Source organism: Cyprinodon variegatus, unplaced genomic scaffold (genome assembly GCF_000732505.1).
Source record: "Cyprinodon variegatus isolate N-32 unplaced genomic scaffold, C_variegatus-1.0 Scaffold1, whole genome shotgun sequence".
NCBI lineage: Eukaryota > Metazoa > Chordata > Actinopteri > Cyprinodontiformes > Cyprinodontidae > Cyprinodon > Cyprinodon variegatus.
Window position 1 is genome coordinate 119,796 of NW_015150454.1, and position 14,545 is coordinate 134,340.

Consider the following 14,545-nt stretch of genomic DNA (forward strand, 5'->3'; position numbering starts at 1 on the left):
CATATTTTTCCTCGATTATTTTTGCAAAAGTTTGGTGATTTATGAATTTACAGTAATAAATCAGTCTATGTGTTACAAAGGACTTACTTTCTTTTCCTAACATGATAAACTTATATAAGCATAGTCAATAACTAGTGAAAACAAGACTGTTTGCTTCTAAGATTTTAATACAGCTTTCATTTTCTGTGAAAGATTAAATCAATAAGTTAGAGGACCTCAGATATGTGGAGAGATTTACTTAGCATCATAAAAAAATATTGGGCCTGCCTGTTAAGCAGCTAATGTTTAACCTCAAAATAATTAATGTACATCCTGGTTTGCTCTGTTTTGATCCATAGTGATTCAATAATTTTTTGTGTTTTTTTTTTCACTTTTAACTTTGCACTGTGAAGTGTTCTGGTGTTTTGTGTTCGGCTATGATGGATTCTTGTTTTCCGGTCGATTTTTTGTGTTCTATTCTTTGCTAATCCTCCTCCTATTACCATGTGTTACTTGTATTTGTTAGTTTAATGGCCGACCTGATTTAATCCATCACCTGCCCAATATACAGTTTGCTGCTGTAATGTTTCTACCATCCATGCACACTTGGCTGCTTCCTGCAATCATGATCCTGCTTTCTCCTGTCTGAAACCATGAAATGCTCCTTTTATCCCAGTGCTTTATCTTTATTTTTCTCTGTATGTCTTTTTATCCAAATGCTGTAGCTAACTCTACCCGCGTGTAACTAGCTTTCAGCAATGTCATTTTTCTGAAGGAAGGATAAAAAAAGAGGATGATTCAAGTATGACAAGGTTTCCAAAGTGATAATCCTGAAACCTATTATTGATATTCTTTTTTTTAAAAGACAACAGTAAGTAAATGTGCATAGTTGATGTTAAAGGTTTTTACTGCAAAGTCTCCTCAGCGTGTTAATACTTACAAATTCTAGGCAAATATCACTGAGGATGAGGGAGTTAAGGTCTTACAGAGATCATGAAAAAGCTCATTACGAAAGCATTCTAGTTAAATTAAAGGATATTTCCCAAACAAATTCTCAGCAGATTTGGATGTAGTATCAAAGGAAAAATAGCTTCACATGTTTTGGCAAAGAGCAGCATGGTGGTGCAGCCTGTAGCACTGTTGTTTGCCCACAAGAAGTACTTTGGTTCAAATCCTGGCCAAGACTTTGTCTAGATGGAGTTGGTATATTTCACCTGTTGGTTCTCTCTTGCTTCCTAGCACAGCCAAAGAAAATGGCAGTTAGGTTAGGTGAATTGGTGGCCAGCAATAAACCAGCAAAATCTGGTTTAGCAACAAACACCTTAATAGACTTTACATGCCTTACCCACAGCTGTCAATTGAATGACAGCCTCACCCAAGGCCAGTCTCTCTACAATGTAGCGTGCCATCATCAGCGTATGACTTTATGTGTGTGTGAATGGATGAATGACTGGATGCAATGTAAAACATTGAGTCAAACAGGCAGATGCAATTCATATCGAAACAGCATATCCCTTTTCCTTATGTTTTAATAGTTATCAGTCTATTCAGGGATGTTAGACTATTAATGTTTCACTATTAGTGTTTGTGTAATAAAATGAAATAAAATAAAAAAGAAAGAACAAATTGCATTGTTCAGTTGTTATGTAGTAGTTGTCTTTGACTCGTTGATCCAGTTAAACGAACTCATCATGGAACAAATTATGAATGCAATTTATTTTGTTGCCTTAGATGCAAACTGCTCATCAGGATAGCTTCAGCTCGGATACATTCTCCCTAACCTGATTTTAGATGTCACAAACAGTTGAAAATGAAAGGGGGCATTTGTTTACTGTATCTATTAAAATATCAAAGACTTGACAAGTTAGAAGACAGTATTTTTAGATCATATTCACTTCTACCATGTGTTTCATCATCTGAATAAGTCTTGATAGTTTCAATACTTCGAAATATAAACATTTCAGAATCTGGTCCTTTTTTCAATTTGCATTTAGATTGACATTTTCTGTCAATTTGGGCACTTTTAAAAAATAACAAAGAATTAACCTTCAAGAACTGCCTCTAAAATTAGCAGTTGTCCTAAATGAAAAAAAAATGTAGAGAGAAATTATCCAGAAAGTGTGTGCAATGATAGGTGGGGAGCTAAGGGAGACTCCCCCAAGGAATAAATCAGGCCACTGTGTTTGGGGAAGTTAATCATCCAAAGAGTGGGAATGCGTTGCCAAGATTGGAGAAAAACAAATGCCTTCAGCCTCAGGCGGAAATATGTTTACTTCTTTTATGTATGCAACTGAATAAAAGCCATCAAACAGTACGCTCCTGCTCCTGTTTGGTAACCTTTTTGAAAGACGCGGTGCTGAGGGAGTTTACAATCTTGATCTCAACCTTTACAACTGGTAACATGAAACTTTCAGTGTATCTACAAAAAGAAAAACTTTAAAACCCCCCGCAAAAACAACATAACTTCCATCTATTCATCTATCCTAATCCATCTATTATCGGGGATTGGTTGTTTGGGTAACACGTCCAAGAGGAAGATAAGAGATTTCCTTCTCCAGCACAATTTGGCACATCCCAACATTTATCTACTCTACTACAGGAGTTATATGATAAAACAGGGTCTACATCTAGTTAGTGTCCAGAATGTACTTGATAAGATCAAGTCCTTGAGGGACTCCATGTAGCACACCTTTCAGCCTCTTGTATGTGTAATTCTCCTGGGTATGGTCATTACATGGTCATAGGTGGAGGGTGGAATCGGGACCGCAGCGACTCTCAAAAGTAAAAAGATCAACATCTAAAAACAAAGTATATGTTTTTCACTCACTTAAAGCCCATATGGAAACTAATGCTTAATGATTAACATCCTGACGTCAGGTTAAACCCTGAAAACCATGAAAAAACTGTCTGAATTTAGGAGAAAGTGTCCATCCCATTCCATTTAATAATACATATAGTGGAACATGGTGTAATGGTGAGCGTCTTGTGCTATTGAGTAGAAAATCTGTTCTAGGTTGGTAGCTAAAATATAGAGCCAAACCAGGTTATACTATATGACTTATTGAAAGTAACACAACTTCTGAAGGAGCTAGAAAACATAAACACTTTGAAGGGGCCTGCATACAGTCTGGACAAGTTCAAATTAAACTTGGGTAGCACTGCTGCTTTGCAGCAAGAAGGTTGTGGGTTCTATTCCCGGCCCGAGCTCTTTCTGCATCGAGTTTGCATGTTCTCCCTGAGCATGCGTGGGTTCTCTCCAGGTACTCTGGCTTTCTCCCACAGTCCAAAAACTGGACTTAGGTGTGAGTGTGTGTGAGTGGTTGTCCTGTTTGTCTCTGTGTTGCCCTGCGATGTCCAGGGTGTACCCCGCCTCTCGCCCATTGACTGCTGGAGATAGGCACCAGCACCCCTCGTGACCCCACTCGGGACAAGCGGGTCAGATAGTGGATGGATGGACATGACTTTAAAGAGGCTGTCTGTTCTTCAAATATTGGGGAGGTTCTGAGTGGTTTGAAACAGTTTTGCAAAGCAGAGCTAAACCAGAATTCAAACACAGGGAAGTAAAATACTCATCGCCAGCTACTGCTTGACATTAGTGTTTGCTTCCCTTTCTTCCCTTTAGATTGTAATTATTCCCACATCAGAGCAGGATTGTTTTGGTTCTTTCAATTAATAAATGTAATTATTTTTGAAAACTGCATGCTCTATCTTTTGCTGTACATAAAAAAATAATCTTGACATAAGAAACAGCAGTACATTGATCAAACCACAAGACATACACAAATGTATTTCATTTACATAAATCTTCTTTAATTAAAAAAAGAAAAAAAAGAACAACTAAAAATTCAATCGATTTGTAAAAATAAAACATCAAAACTCAAGCCTGAGTGAAGTGAGCAGCTGAAATACTGGTATGGTAAAATAATCTACATTTAATCACCTTTGCAGGGAACACTGTGTGGTTCAAAGACAAGATAAAACTATTTTGATGAAAGCGACAGCCTCAGAGTGAGGTATTAAAGCCTTACATTTCAAAAGCCTTAAAAAAAACATTGCTCCATTAAGGTACAGATTAAGGCCAATAAAAGCTCTTTGTTTCTTAAACCTCCACATTCTTTTCAAACAGCTCACAAACAGTCTCAAAATCGCACCCCTTCAGCAGTTCTTCGTACTGTCTTTTGACGTCTTCATAGAGTGGCATGGAGTCCTGTCGCTCAGTCAAACCTGGGAAGATAACCGGCTGCTCATTGACCAGAGGCTGCAGTCTGAAGTCCCCTCCTCCGCAGTCATATAGAACCAGGACAAAGTTCGCAGCATACGGTAACATACGGCTGGTGCGGAAGGAGCGGCGTGTCTGAGAGGCGAAGTTGGAGGATGTCAGAGGTTCGGCGTTCTTGAAGAAGCCCAGGAGGGTGAAGAGAGGCAGGAGGGTCTCTGCATGGCCGACCTGGACCGTCACAGCTTCTGTCACCTTCTGACCCGACCTGGAATGCACAGAATAACTTTTTGTTGCCGTAATAGTATGTGCTGAACCGACACAAAGTAGTTCCTGGCTTTAAAGAGGAAGGGAATTTACACATCTTTTTTATTTTCCAAAGAAATCTCTGAAAAGTGTGATTTGCATTTTGATTAAACTCCCTTTACCCCTTTAATAAAAGACAGCGAAGCCAACTGTTACCAGAAATCACCTGTAAAATACCTTTGATGAAACAGTGGCAAGGAGAAGTAACACAAGAAGTGTTATGAGATTCATACTATGACTTGTTGGGCTAACAGTGGCTGCAGTGGGCATAGAGAGGCTCCCAATAAGCAAAGGGTGAGCAGATGTCCCGAATTGTAAAGGGACATTTTTTACCTCTGTCCCAGTGTCCTACTAATTATAAAAATATCCCACATTTTACTGGTTAAGATTATGAAAAGTCTATATTGAGCAAAAAAACAAAACAAAAATGTAATATTCAGAATTGATGAGTTTTCAAATATAAACAAAGCAGGACTGCAGGCCCTGTTACAGAGCCGCTCCAGCTGTTAAATTAATAAATCATCTTCGTCACCTGTTGTATTTTACCTGCTCTTAAAATACAGCCAGCAAATGACTTATTACATACAAAATATAATGGAAACCATATTTAAAGAAAAGAAAAGGCAGCTACAATAGAGAATGTGAAATGGTTCATAACTGGGTTTATTACTGGGGGTTCTCAGAGAGATTTTTTTGTAAAACAGGGACATAGTTAGACATAAGGGTGGCTACAGGGGTGGCCAATGATGACCTGAGGAAGCTCCCCCTCCCTTCTAGCTACGCCCCTGTTGTGAAGATTGCCAAAGTAAAAAAAAAAATCTTATAGAGGAGAGCGTGAAGAGCTGTGCATCTCACATTTTCCCTAAAAAACATCCTTGTTGTTCCACATTTGTCTTTTGTTGCTCAAAACGGATCACTATCTTAAAAGAATCTCTTTTCTGTAATCCTGAGCTCATAACATGGTTATTTACGTACTTAACTGTGTATGAACAAGGCTGCTTCACTTACTATACGCACTGTGGCTCATTTACCTTGTTATTGGCGTATTTCATTTGTATTTTTCCTAAATTGGATGTGTTTTACTTTGCCAACATCACTCATTTCCTTTCTGACTGATGACACTACAACCAAATTGCTGCGCAGGACTGAGAAAAATAAACCAGGAGTCCATTTCGGTTTGAGAATCGTATGTCCTTAGACCAACCTCATGCATTCTGATTGAGCACAAAAGTCCACAACCTCATCATTTCTAATTTTCTGTTGGGCACTAAATGATTCCTATTATATTCAGACCTTTACTAAGTAATTAGAAGAGTTTTCTCTCTTCAGATGAAAACACTGACAGGACCTGTACCTCATCCTAAAGACATCTTCAAAAAGAAAACGAATGCTGGCAACACAAGGCTGTAGGAATATCTTTCTCAGTCAGGTCAGACAGCAGTTCAGAGATAGAAGACCCCAAAAGAAGGAAAACACCCATCCATCTGATGCAGTGATCTGATCTACTCTAGGACAAAGCAGATTCATTTCGTAAACTGGTTCAATCAAGGTCGACGCCTGAATCAGTGAACAGACAAGAAAAGTGATGTTTATGAAATGCTCAATTCAAACTAATTAAAGTAAGGTATTTTGTACAGCAAAAATAACATAAATAAATAAAATGTAAAAAAAAAAACTGATGGAAGATGTAGAAGGCGATTTGTGGCAAGAAGCTTTTTTTAAATGATCAAATCAGGTGGTCTGGTTTTTTTTATTTAGTCATGCAACATTTCCTTCACACTTCAGGCATGCAGAGCTATGTGTTGTTCTTTTGAACATTTCCAAATATTATATTTTTCATATTCATATTTATTTCATATTTATTTTTTATACAGGGCCCCACATGTACACCAGTAGCTCTGTATGTTGGCTCAAATGTAAACAAAAATAAATAAATCGCACTAAGAAAAACTCATTAATATATACTATCTTTATGATTTATCTTTATGATTTATTGGACATCCTGTATTAGCTGCTATAGCGAGTGGCGTGTGCACCCAGGCGCCATTGCTGTGCATTCATCAGTCACACAGACGGTCACACCACCCTCATTTCCTATCAGATTTTTATAAATAATGACTCAAGTTAAACTGAAAATGTATATTTACTTAGGCTATGATACATTAAAATATGTACTGAACATTGTGTGAAGACAAAGATATAAACAGTGTAATAAATGTGCACACAGTGCTAAAAGGTATTACATACTAGATGCCGCCTGTTGTTTCTAACAGCTAAAGTTGTCTAGTTGATATTATTGTATCACTGTTTGCTGGTTTCCATCTGTGCCACCGCTAGATGATAGATTTGGGCCTCTTTTTTCAGTGTTTAGACCTGTTTCTCTGCTAGACATACATATGGGCTCAGCTTATCCTGTGACTAACTGTATTTTTTTAAATCTTCCATCCCTTTAACAGAAAAACAGTTTATTTTCTAGACAGACCAATCTGTGGAGCTGGTTTACCATAATCTTTTTCTAACATAGAAAGTATATCTATAGACCAGTGCTTCTATGTTTGTTTTGTATGTCTGCTTCTGTTTCCTTGAACCCCCAGACGGCCTCGGCAGACAACTGATTCTGCTGGAGGTTAAAAGAGTTTTTCCTCTTCACTGTTGCTGCAAGCATGGACGGTATGAGGTATTGCTGTAGAGTCAATGACAAAAATCAAGCGAATATCTATTGTCACCACATGCTCATCCAAGGAGGATTCAGTCCTGCAAGTTAATGACTGGCTGTAATAAGCCGGTTTTCCACGGATAGAATCTTTTTACCAATCTGACTGTATGATCCCATTGAACTGTTTCTGTAAATTGCATTGAGATATCCATTCATTGTGAATTTGTGCTATATAGATAAGCAAAATGAAATTGAATTGAAGCAATGCTCTACTTTTCTTCTTTATCTATCAGTGTATATTGCTTTTTCTTCCTAGAATTTTTCACAAATTATATTCAATTCGATTTCCCTCAGTGTCAAGCCAAACTGTCAAACATATACATTAATCTGTTTATATCTGTTTATGAAATAACCTGTGCTATACGTGTGCTGCTTCTGCAGCAGCCCTGACACAATGCATAGCAACGGCTCCAGTGTGTCACACCACACATATGTGACGTATTATTCAATAATACATCAATGAAAAAACCAACAACTTTCTGCTTCTCAGTGTAAGAACATCACAGTCTGTCATTTAAACAGACATAAAAACACATTAGAATTCAGAAGGAAGACATTCATGCTTCGGCATCAAAGTCTGTCCCAGCTGGACAAGAGGGTGGTTTCTAAAACTCTCTCAGTTAGAGTTTAGCTTCTGACAGCATTTTTCCTTTATGACTCCTAAAAGATGGGTGTACCCACTGAACTAGCCAGAATTCAGCTCCTATTTGGGGAATATGATGCTCATGTCTCAGTTGAAATAGATGACTGGTCAGACCAAGAAGGATGTGCTGTAGCAGAAGAGTCATAGTTGGTTCATAACCAGGCTGATGTTCAAACATAGGGTTGTTAAACGGGCACAAAATCCAAAGTCCATCAACCCTCCCCCACCTATGATCATTTACACTCAACAATAAAGACACAGCAAGAGAAAGAAGGCACAGTAAATTCCCTCTTGAGATCATAAGGGTTGTTTGATGCTCCTAAACCATGCTGGAAATAAATCTGAAGCACGTATGAAGTCAGAGAGTGTACAACAAGTTTTATTATATGAAATATATATGAAGGTATTAATAACAAAAAGTGTTGAAATTGAAAGCAGTTAACCATGGCAGCCACTGTTGGTGCCCACTCACTTGTGCTCATTGAGGGCTTTGTCCAGACGTTCAAATACATCGTGGAAAAGAATGCAGCTGGATTTGCTGTTGATGTCATACCCATAGGCCCTTTTCCAAAACTGCTTCAGATCAAGTTTATACTCCATAACCTGTTAAACCAGATCAGAAAGATTAAATTGGGACATGCATGAATATGGACGCACTGCCTGGGTGGAGATGGGTGGTTGTGCAACTCTAACCGAGCATTAAGGTCATGCTCATAGGAGGCGATGAATGTTATTATTTGAAGTGGGAACTATTTGGAGAGAAGCGTCAATGAGCGTCAATGTCTGAAACAAAAAATTATTTAAACAAAGATATTTCACTAAAAGAATTAACATAACAACAACATAAGTAGGACGAGAGGTGAATGAATCGAACGTTTTAGTTACTTTTTTACATTTTCATTAAAGTTGGAGGGAGAACCTATTTACTCTTTTCCTCCGAAATCTATCTTTCTCTTGCAGAGCATCTCATCATAAACCTGTTTGGTAATTCTGAAGAAAAACTTTAAAACTGTGGTTTTCAAGCTGACGTAAACTTAGAAATTTACAACATAGACAAAAGTAGGGCTGTGTCACTTGAACCAATTTGTAAACATAATAATGATATGAGTGTGATATAATAAAATAAAACTAAATAATAGTAAAGTATCGTAATAGTAATGTAGAGTAATATTAATCATAATGTTTTAGTTTCAAGTTCTCTAACCACTGGGGTCGACTAATGGATGTTTTACATGATCAGGTTCACTACTGATAGCATTACACTCTAATAAAAATGTCCTTATCTGCATTTTGAACATTGAACCGCCTTAGCAACGTGCTTAATAGTGGAGATACCTTCTAGTTATTTGTTGTAAAAGATTAAATGAGGTGCAAGGGTGAATAAATCAAATTTCCTTTAGGTTTTAAATGTATCCATATTGGATTTCTAGGTCCGACTTGGCAAGAAAAGTCAGATTTTGCCAGAATGATTTTCCAACTTTGAAAAGATGATAAATTTCCAGCTAAAAAATCAAAATCACACATGGAATATATATTTAAGAAAAAAACACATTAAACTAAACATATTTCTATTTGTGGGTCTTTTTCTGATATGTCTTCCTCTTAAACAAAGTTAGCACCTTTCTCGAAAATCTGATTTATCCTTCATTTGTACTTTTATGGATGAAGATCCAAGATGACAAAACATAAACAAGTCTTTTAGCTTAGAATTTCATAAAGAAGTTAGTAAAAGTATTGCTAATTGACATATTAAGGCATATTTTTTAGTCAGTCCATTGTTTTTTTTTTCTCATTGAGGATGTTTTTTTTTTTGTTCTATAACACCAAATCCCTTTGGCTGGTTAAAAAAAATATGCAACATACATAACAATGAATGCTTAACTATCCCTTTTGAAAGAAAAATCTAAGCAGCAATCAGAAGAAAATCTAGTAGTGCAGAAAACCTCCAGACTCATTTCACTTCAACTGTATTAGCAGCAGTTTGAAGGCCTGCAGTTAAGGCTGTACCTGTGCATCAGCCTCGTCAAAGAGCCGACACCACGGGGAGTTGACCGTCTTGATGGCAAACTCATAGGCACACAGGTAGAAAGCAGCTTCCACCATATCTGCAGGAAAGAAAAATAAGATTTTAATGAATGCTATTCATCACATGTATCATGTGAAATCTCAGAATGAAAGAAGATCTGTCATTCAGAACTATTCTCTGAAGAGTTCTGCAAATTTTCAAATGTGATTTAACACATTTTAATGATTCACCCATGCATTACTCTGTTACCATTTCCTTCTCTTTTCTACCCTTCTGTTATATTTTTCTAAACATTTCAATCTTTCTTGGAATTATAATCACTTAACTGTTAGAACAATACCAATACAATACCATTTCATGTAGATGTTGAACAAACATTTCCTGTTTATGCATGTTTATTGCTCCTTTGTAACAGATTTTCTTAAAAAAAAAATGTAATTTATCTGTGAAATGTATAAAACCAGTTGGACGAAGAATAATTAACAACTGAAACAGTTTTAGTTTTGAAAAATTATTATTTTCTTCAATAAAAGTGCAAACATACTATTGTAAAGTTACTATTACAAAAAAACTATCTATATGTCATAAAATCTACACATACATGCAATAAAAAAGCGCACATAGAGGAGGTTGTTATTACATGTTCAAAACTCGGGGTTATCTGTACATTTGATGGTCAGGCGGGTTCTTTAAACATGTTTTTAGACTTGGTCCGTTTTTATAGAAAATTTACAACTTTCTGTACAACTATGGTTTTAGATTAGATTTAGTTATGGAAACTTCATATATGAAAACAGCACCCCCTACTGTTTATATATGTAGTGTAAAACCCTGCACACAAGTATCTGAGGAACATTTCTATGAAAGATATGAAAAAAGCAGTGTGCAAAAATATATTGCTGCCATATTAAATGCTTTCCTTTATGTTTAATTTGATTCATTTAAGTGGAAATTTAAAAAAGGTGTCATCTGAGGGGACTTTACAAGATTTAACTAGTAATGATGTGTTGCACTTTAGGAATTCTCAAACACAGTGATCTCAATTGCTAATCTATATTTTGCCGCTGCACATAAGTTAAACCTAAAACAATTAAAAATAAATCTTTGCATAAAAAAAAAAAAATACAGTGATGTGTAAAACGTGAAAATTTCAAGGACTTTCTAAACTGCATGACAAATCTGAAGAAGAGATTAAAACTGGCACATATTAACTAAAGTGATCGACTCAATTTATGATGTTAAATATGTACAACACATAGTCTTAAGATCCTTCAAACATAATAAATGCAATATTTCAGTAAAAAAACCTACATTTTACTTTATATTTACTATTTATCCGGACCCGGTTCCGGATAAAGCGAGAGACGACGAGTACGAGTACGAGTACGATTTACTATTTATATGTAATTTATTAACGTTTCATAACTGTATAAAGATTAATCCCTGAAAAGTAGAGGTGCACTGATTAGGTTTATTATATTGTAAAGATTTGCTGCTGCCTTTAGATCTGACCTGCAGATTAAAATATTTTTATACAAGTCCCATACAACACATCAAAATAATAAGAGCAATATAAAGGCAAGGATGTGTGAAGAGAACTGTTATAAACACGTGTGGGTCAAAACATATATCTCACATGCTATTAAGAGATTAATAATTTATAAATCTGGATTTTCACTAAGGATGCCAGCAAATATTGAGAACTAACTAAGCAGGCAGAAATCCAAACTATACATCATGCACCCATACTTTTATAACTGACCGTCTGTGATGAGTGGATATGGGACATTCAGGCGGTCAGCAATCTTCTCCTGGACCCTCTTCATCTCTGGCCCCTGGATGAACTTGTCCATCTCCACCAAAGCTAAAGGGTTCTTATCAACTTCATCGATAAACTTGGTGCATTTGTCGAAGAACCTCATGAGAGCATCGTTCACTGTATATTCAAACTGCACATCTGCATGGGGAGAAAACACAATGAATAAATGGTTAGCTGTTAAGACTAATCCTTATGGAAGAGGATTAGGGCCACTGAAAAAAAAACAAACAAGTTAACTGATTTTTACATTTTATTTCAGCATAAGAAAAAAGTCAGAATTCTGACTTTAATCTCAGAATTCTGACTGTTTTCTCAGAATTCTGACTTTTTTCCTCTGAATTCTGACTTTAATCTCAGAAATTCAGACTTTAAATCTCAGAATTCTGACTTTAAATCTTTGAATTCTGACTTTGATGTGAGTTGTTTGGGAGGGCCAGTTGTCAGGATTTGGTTGTGGTGTGAGGACCCAAATGCAGAGGCAGGTAGGCAGAGGTGAGTTTCTTGATGATTTAATGATAGATTAGCAAACAACTGAGGCAGGAATCCAAAAATCAAACATGAAAACAATGTCAAAAACAAACCAGAAACCATGGAGACATCTGGGGAAGACAATCACCAGGAGGAAGACTCACAGAGACGAGTTGGAGGAAGTTAGACGAGGAACCAGCACAGAGGAACTGAACAGAGGGTGTATTTATGGGAGACTGAAACAAAGGCTACATTCACACTGCAGCCTGAAGTACCGAAATCTGATTTTTTTTTTCCTATATGCGACCTGGATCTGATCTTTTCATGGCAGTCTGAACAACACAGATACGATTTTTTCCAATGCGACCCAGGCCACCTGGCTCTGTGGTCCTGAATCCGATACGAATCTGATCTTTTAAAATGCGACCTGTGTGTAAACGGCCAGGTCGCATTCATCAGACCTGAATGCCATTAATACTCGACAAAGGTCACTATTCTGCATCTTGCTACGCAGAAGCGGCAAGAAAAACAACAACCATGGCAGATGATGATGCTGAGAGCAGTATTTATGTTTAAACATATTGAAAAGAATGAGTTTTTATGTTTGTAAAAAACCGCTAGATGCACACCGGCGTTACCATCCATGTTTACGAGCACGCTGGCCTGTGATGTCATTGGGTTCTCTACTGCACATGCGGGACATTTGCGTTGTATGACTGCAGTTCACACAGGAGATCGCATACAAGTCACATATATTTGGAAATATGAACAGCAACGCAAAAAAAATCGGATTTCACAAAAAAATCGGAATTGAGCATCAAGGCCTGCAGTGTGAACTTAGCCAAAGAGAGGACTAACGAGCAGATTGGGAGCAGGTGTGAACAGAGCAGACAGGAAAAGAGCTAGAGAAAGAGGAGAACACAAGAGGGCAACAAATAAAAACCTGAAAACAACAAGAAAACACAACAAAATAAGAATTAAACCACTAAAACAAGAAAACATGGAGCAAAGTAAAACTGAAAACTCAAAAGAAAACATAACAGAACCAGAACTATGACACCAGTAATACAATGGTGAAAAATGACGAAATTAGGCAACCTTTTATGTCCTCTGTGATGCTATTTTATTAATGGAGGAGCAGAAGGTCATTAAAACAAGAGAGCTAGTCTCTAAAACAGACATGGCTACAGCTTGATGATTACATGTTTGTTAGCTGTCAGAATTCAACCATAATTCTGAGATTAAAGTCATAATTTTAGATTAAAGTTATAATTCTGGGAAAAAAGTCACAATTCTGAGATTGAAGTCATAATTCTGAGAAAAAGTCAGAATTCTGAGATTAAAGTCAGAATTCTCAGGAAAAAAGTCAGAATTCTGACTTTTTTCCGTATTAAACTGAAATAATATTTAAAAATCAGTTAAGTTTTTTATTTAATTTTTCCAGTGGCCCTAATCCTCTTTCATAAATTCTGCAGGCCATGCACCCTGATGATGCTGTTGGTACCTTTGATGGCCCACATCTCGGCCAGTCCTGCTTGGAAGGACAACGTGCTGTTCACACATCTGTGCTTGGAGCTTGTGATGAACTTGATGAGTCCTCCTCGAAGTTTCTCCTCAGAGATTATTGAGGGAAACAGCTTTGCCAGCCTGACAGCCAGATGCTTTAGATCCTGCACACCTTTCTGGACCAGTCTGCCGTCCATGTCCTCGGTGTACCACATCGTCCACTGGGTGAGGATCTCACGCAGCCATTCCTCTGTCCCACTGACTCTGTCCTGGACCAACTCGTACAGTTTCTGCATCTTTTTAACGTTTTTAGTGGTCGGGTAACGGGTCCCATGTCTAATGATGGCTGTCAGGTGGATTTCGCGACATAGAGGAGACGGTGGCTGCAGAGCGGAGCTGTTTACAGCCGTTATGTTCTTTATCAGATAAGGATTCACTTCCTCATACCTTCCTTTGGTGCTGAAATACTTGGCAATATGCGGGATGTTCTGGTCCTCTGGACTCGCTTCGGTTGAAGAACACCAGGAAAAGCCGGTTATGCTGGTAAAGTAAATGATTTTCCATAACATGTTCGTCATGATGAGCTTCTGTTTTTGTGCGGAGCCGAAGCTGTGACGTTATTCATGTGGTATTAACCAACCAATCAGAATGTGGAAACTGACGCGACACGCAGGGGCGGTTCTGGATGAACGGGGTCCTGGATGGCCCCCTTCCTCTGCTCAGAAATACTGCAGGACAAGATTTATTAATTGACTTTATTGATCTCAGGGTGGAAACGTTTACTCATTACATGAGGTCAAATAGTCAAAGAAGAAGATTGCACAGGCGTTTACATGGATATATATATATATATATATATATATATA

General features: G+C 37.3%; 1 protein-coding gene across 1 annotated transcript; it reads right to left on the reverse strand.

Annotated features, from left to right (window-relative positions):
- Positions 1-3,795: 3,795 nt before the first annotated feature.
- Positions 3,796-14,294, reverse strand: LOC107088974 (multiple inositol polyphosphate phosphatase 1-like). Its single transcript, XM_015381496.1, has 5 exons — positions 13,678-14,294; positions 11,649-11,843; positions 9,868-9,965; positions 8,333-8,463; positions 3,796-4,463 (listed from the first exon to the last, which is right to left on the reverse strand). Exons 1-5 carry the CDS (start codon positions 14,255-14,257, stop codon positions 4,079-4,081), a joined length of 1,389 nt encoding a protein of 462 aa, XP_015236982.1. The 5' UTR covers positions 14,258-14,294; the 3' UTR covers positions 3,796-4,078.
- Positions 14,295-14,545: the final 251 nt, after the last annotated feature.

Bases quoted from the DNA above. Each gene is read 5' to 3' on its own strand.
- LOC107088974 (XM_015381496.1), bottom strand. From the start codon at position 14,257: ATGACGAACATGTTATGGAAAATCATTTACTTTACCAGCATAACCGGC. The intron at 11,844-13,677 runs GTACCAACAGCA...CTCCCCATGCAG, and splicing joins CGAGATGTGGGCCATCAAAG to ATGTGCAGTTTGAATATACA. The intron at 8,464-9,867 runs GTACAGCCTTAA...CTGGTTTAACAG, and splicing joins TTGACGAGGCTGATGCACAG to GTTATGGAGTATAAACTTGA.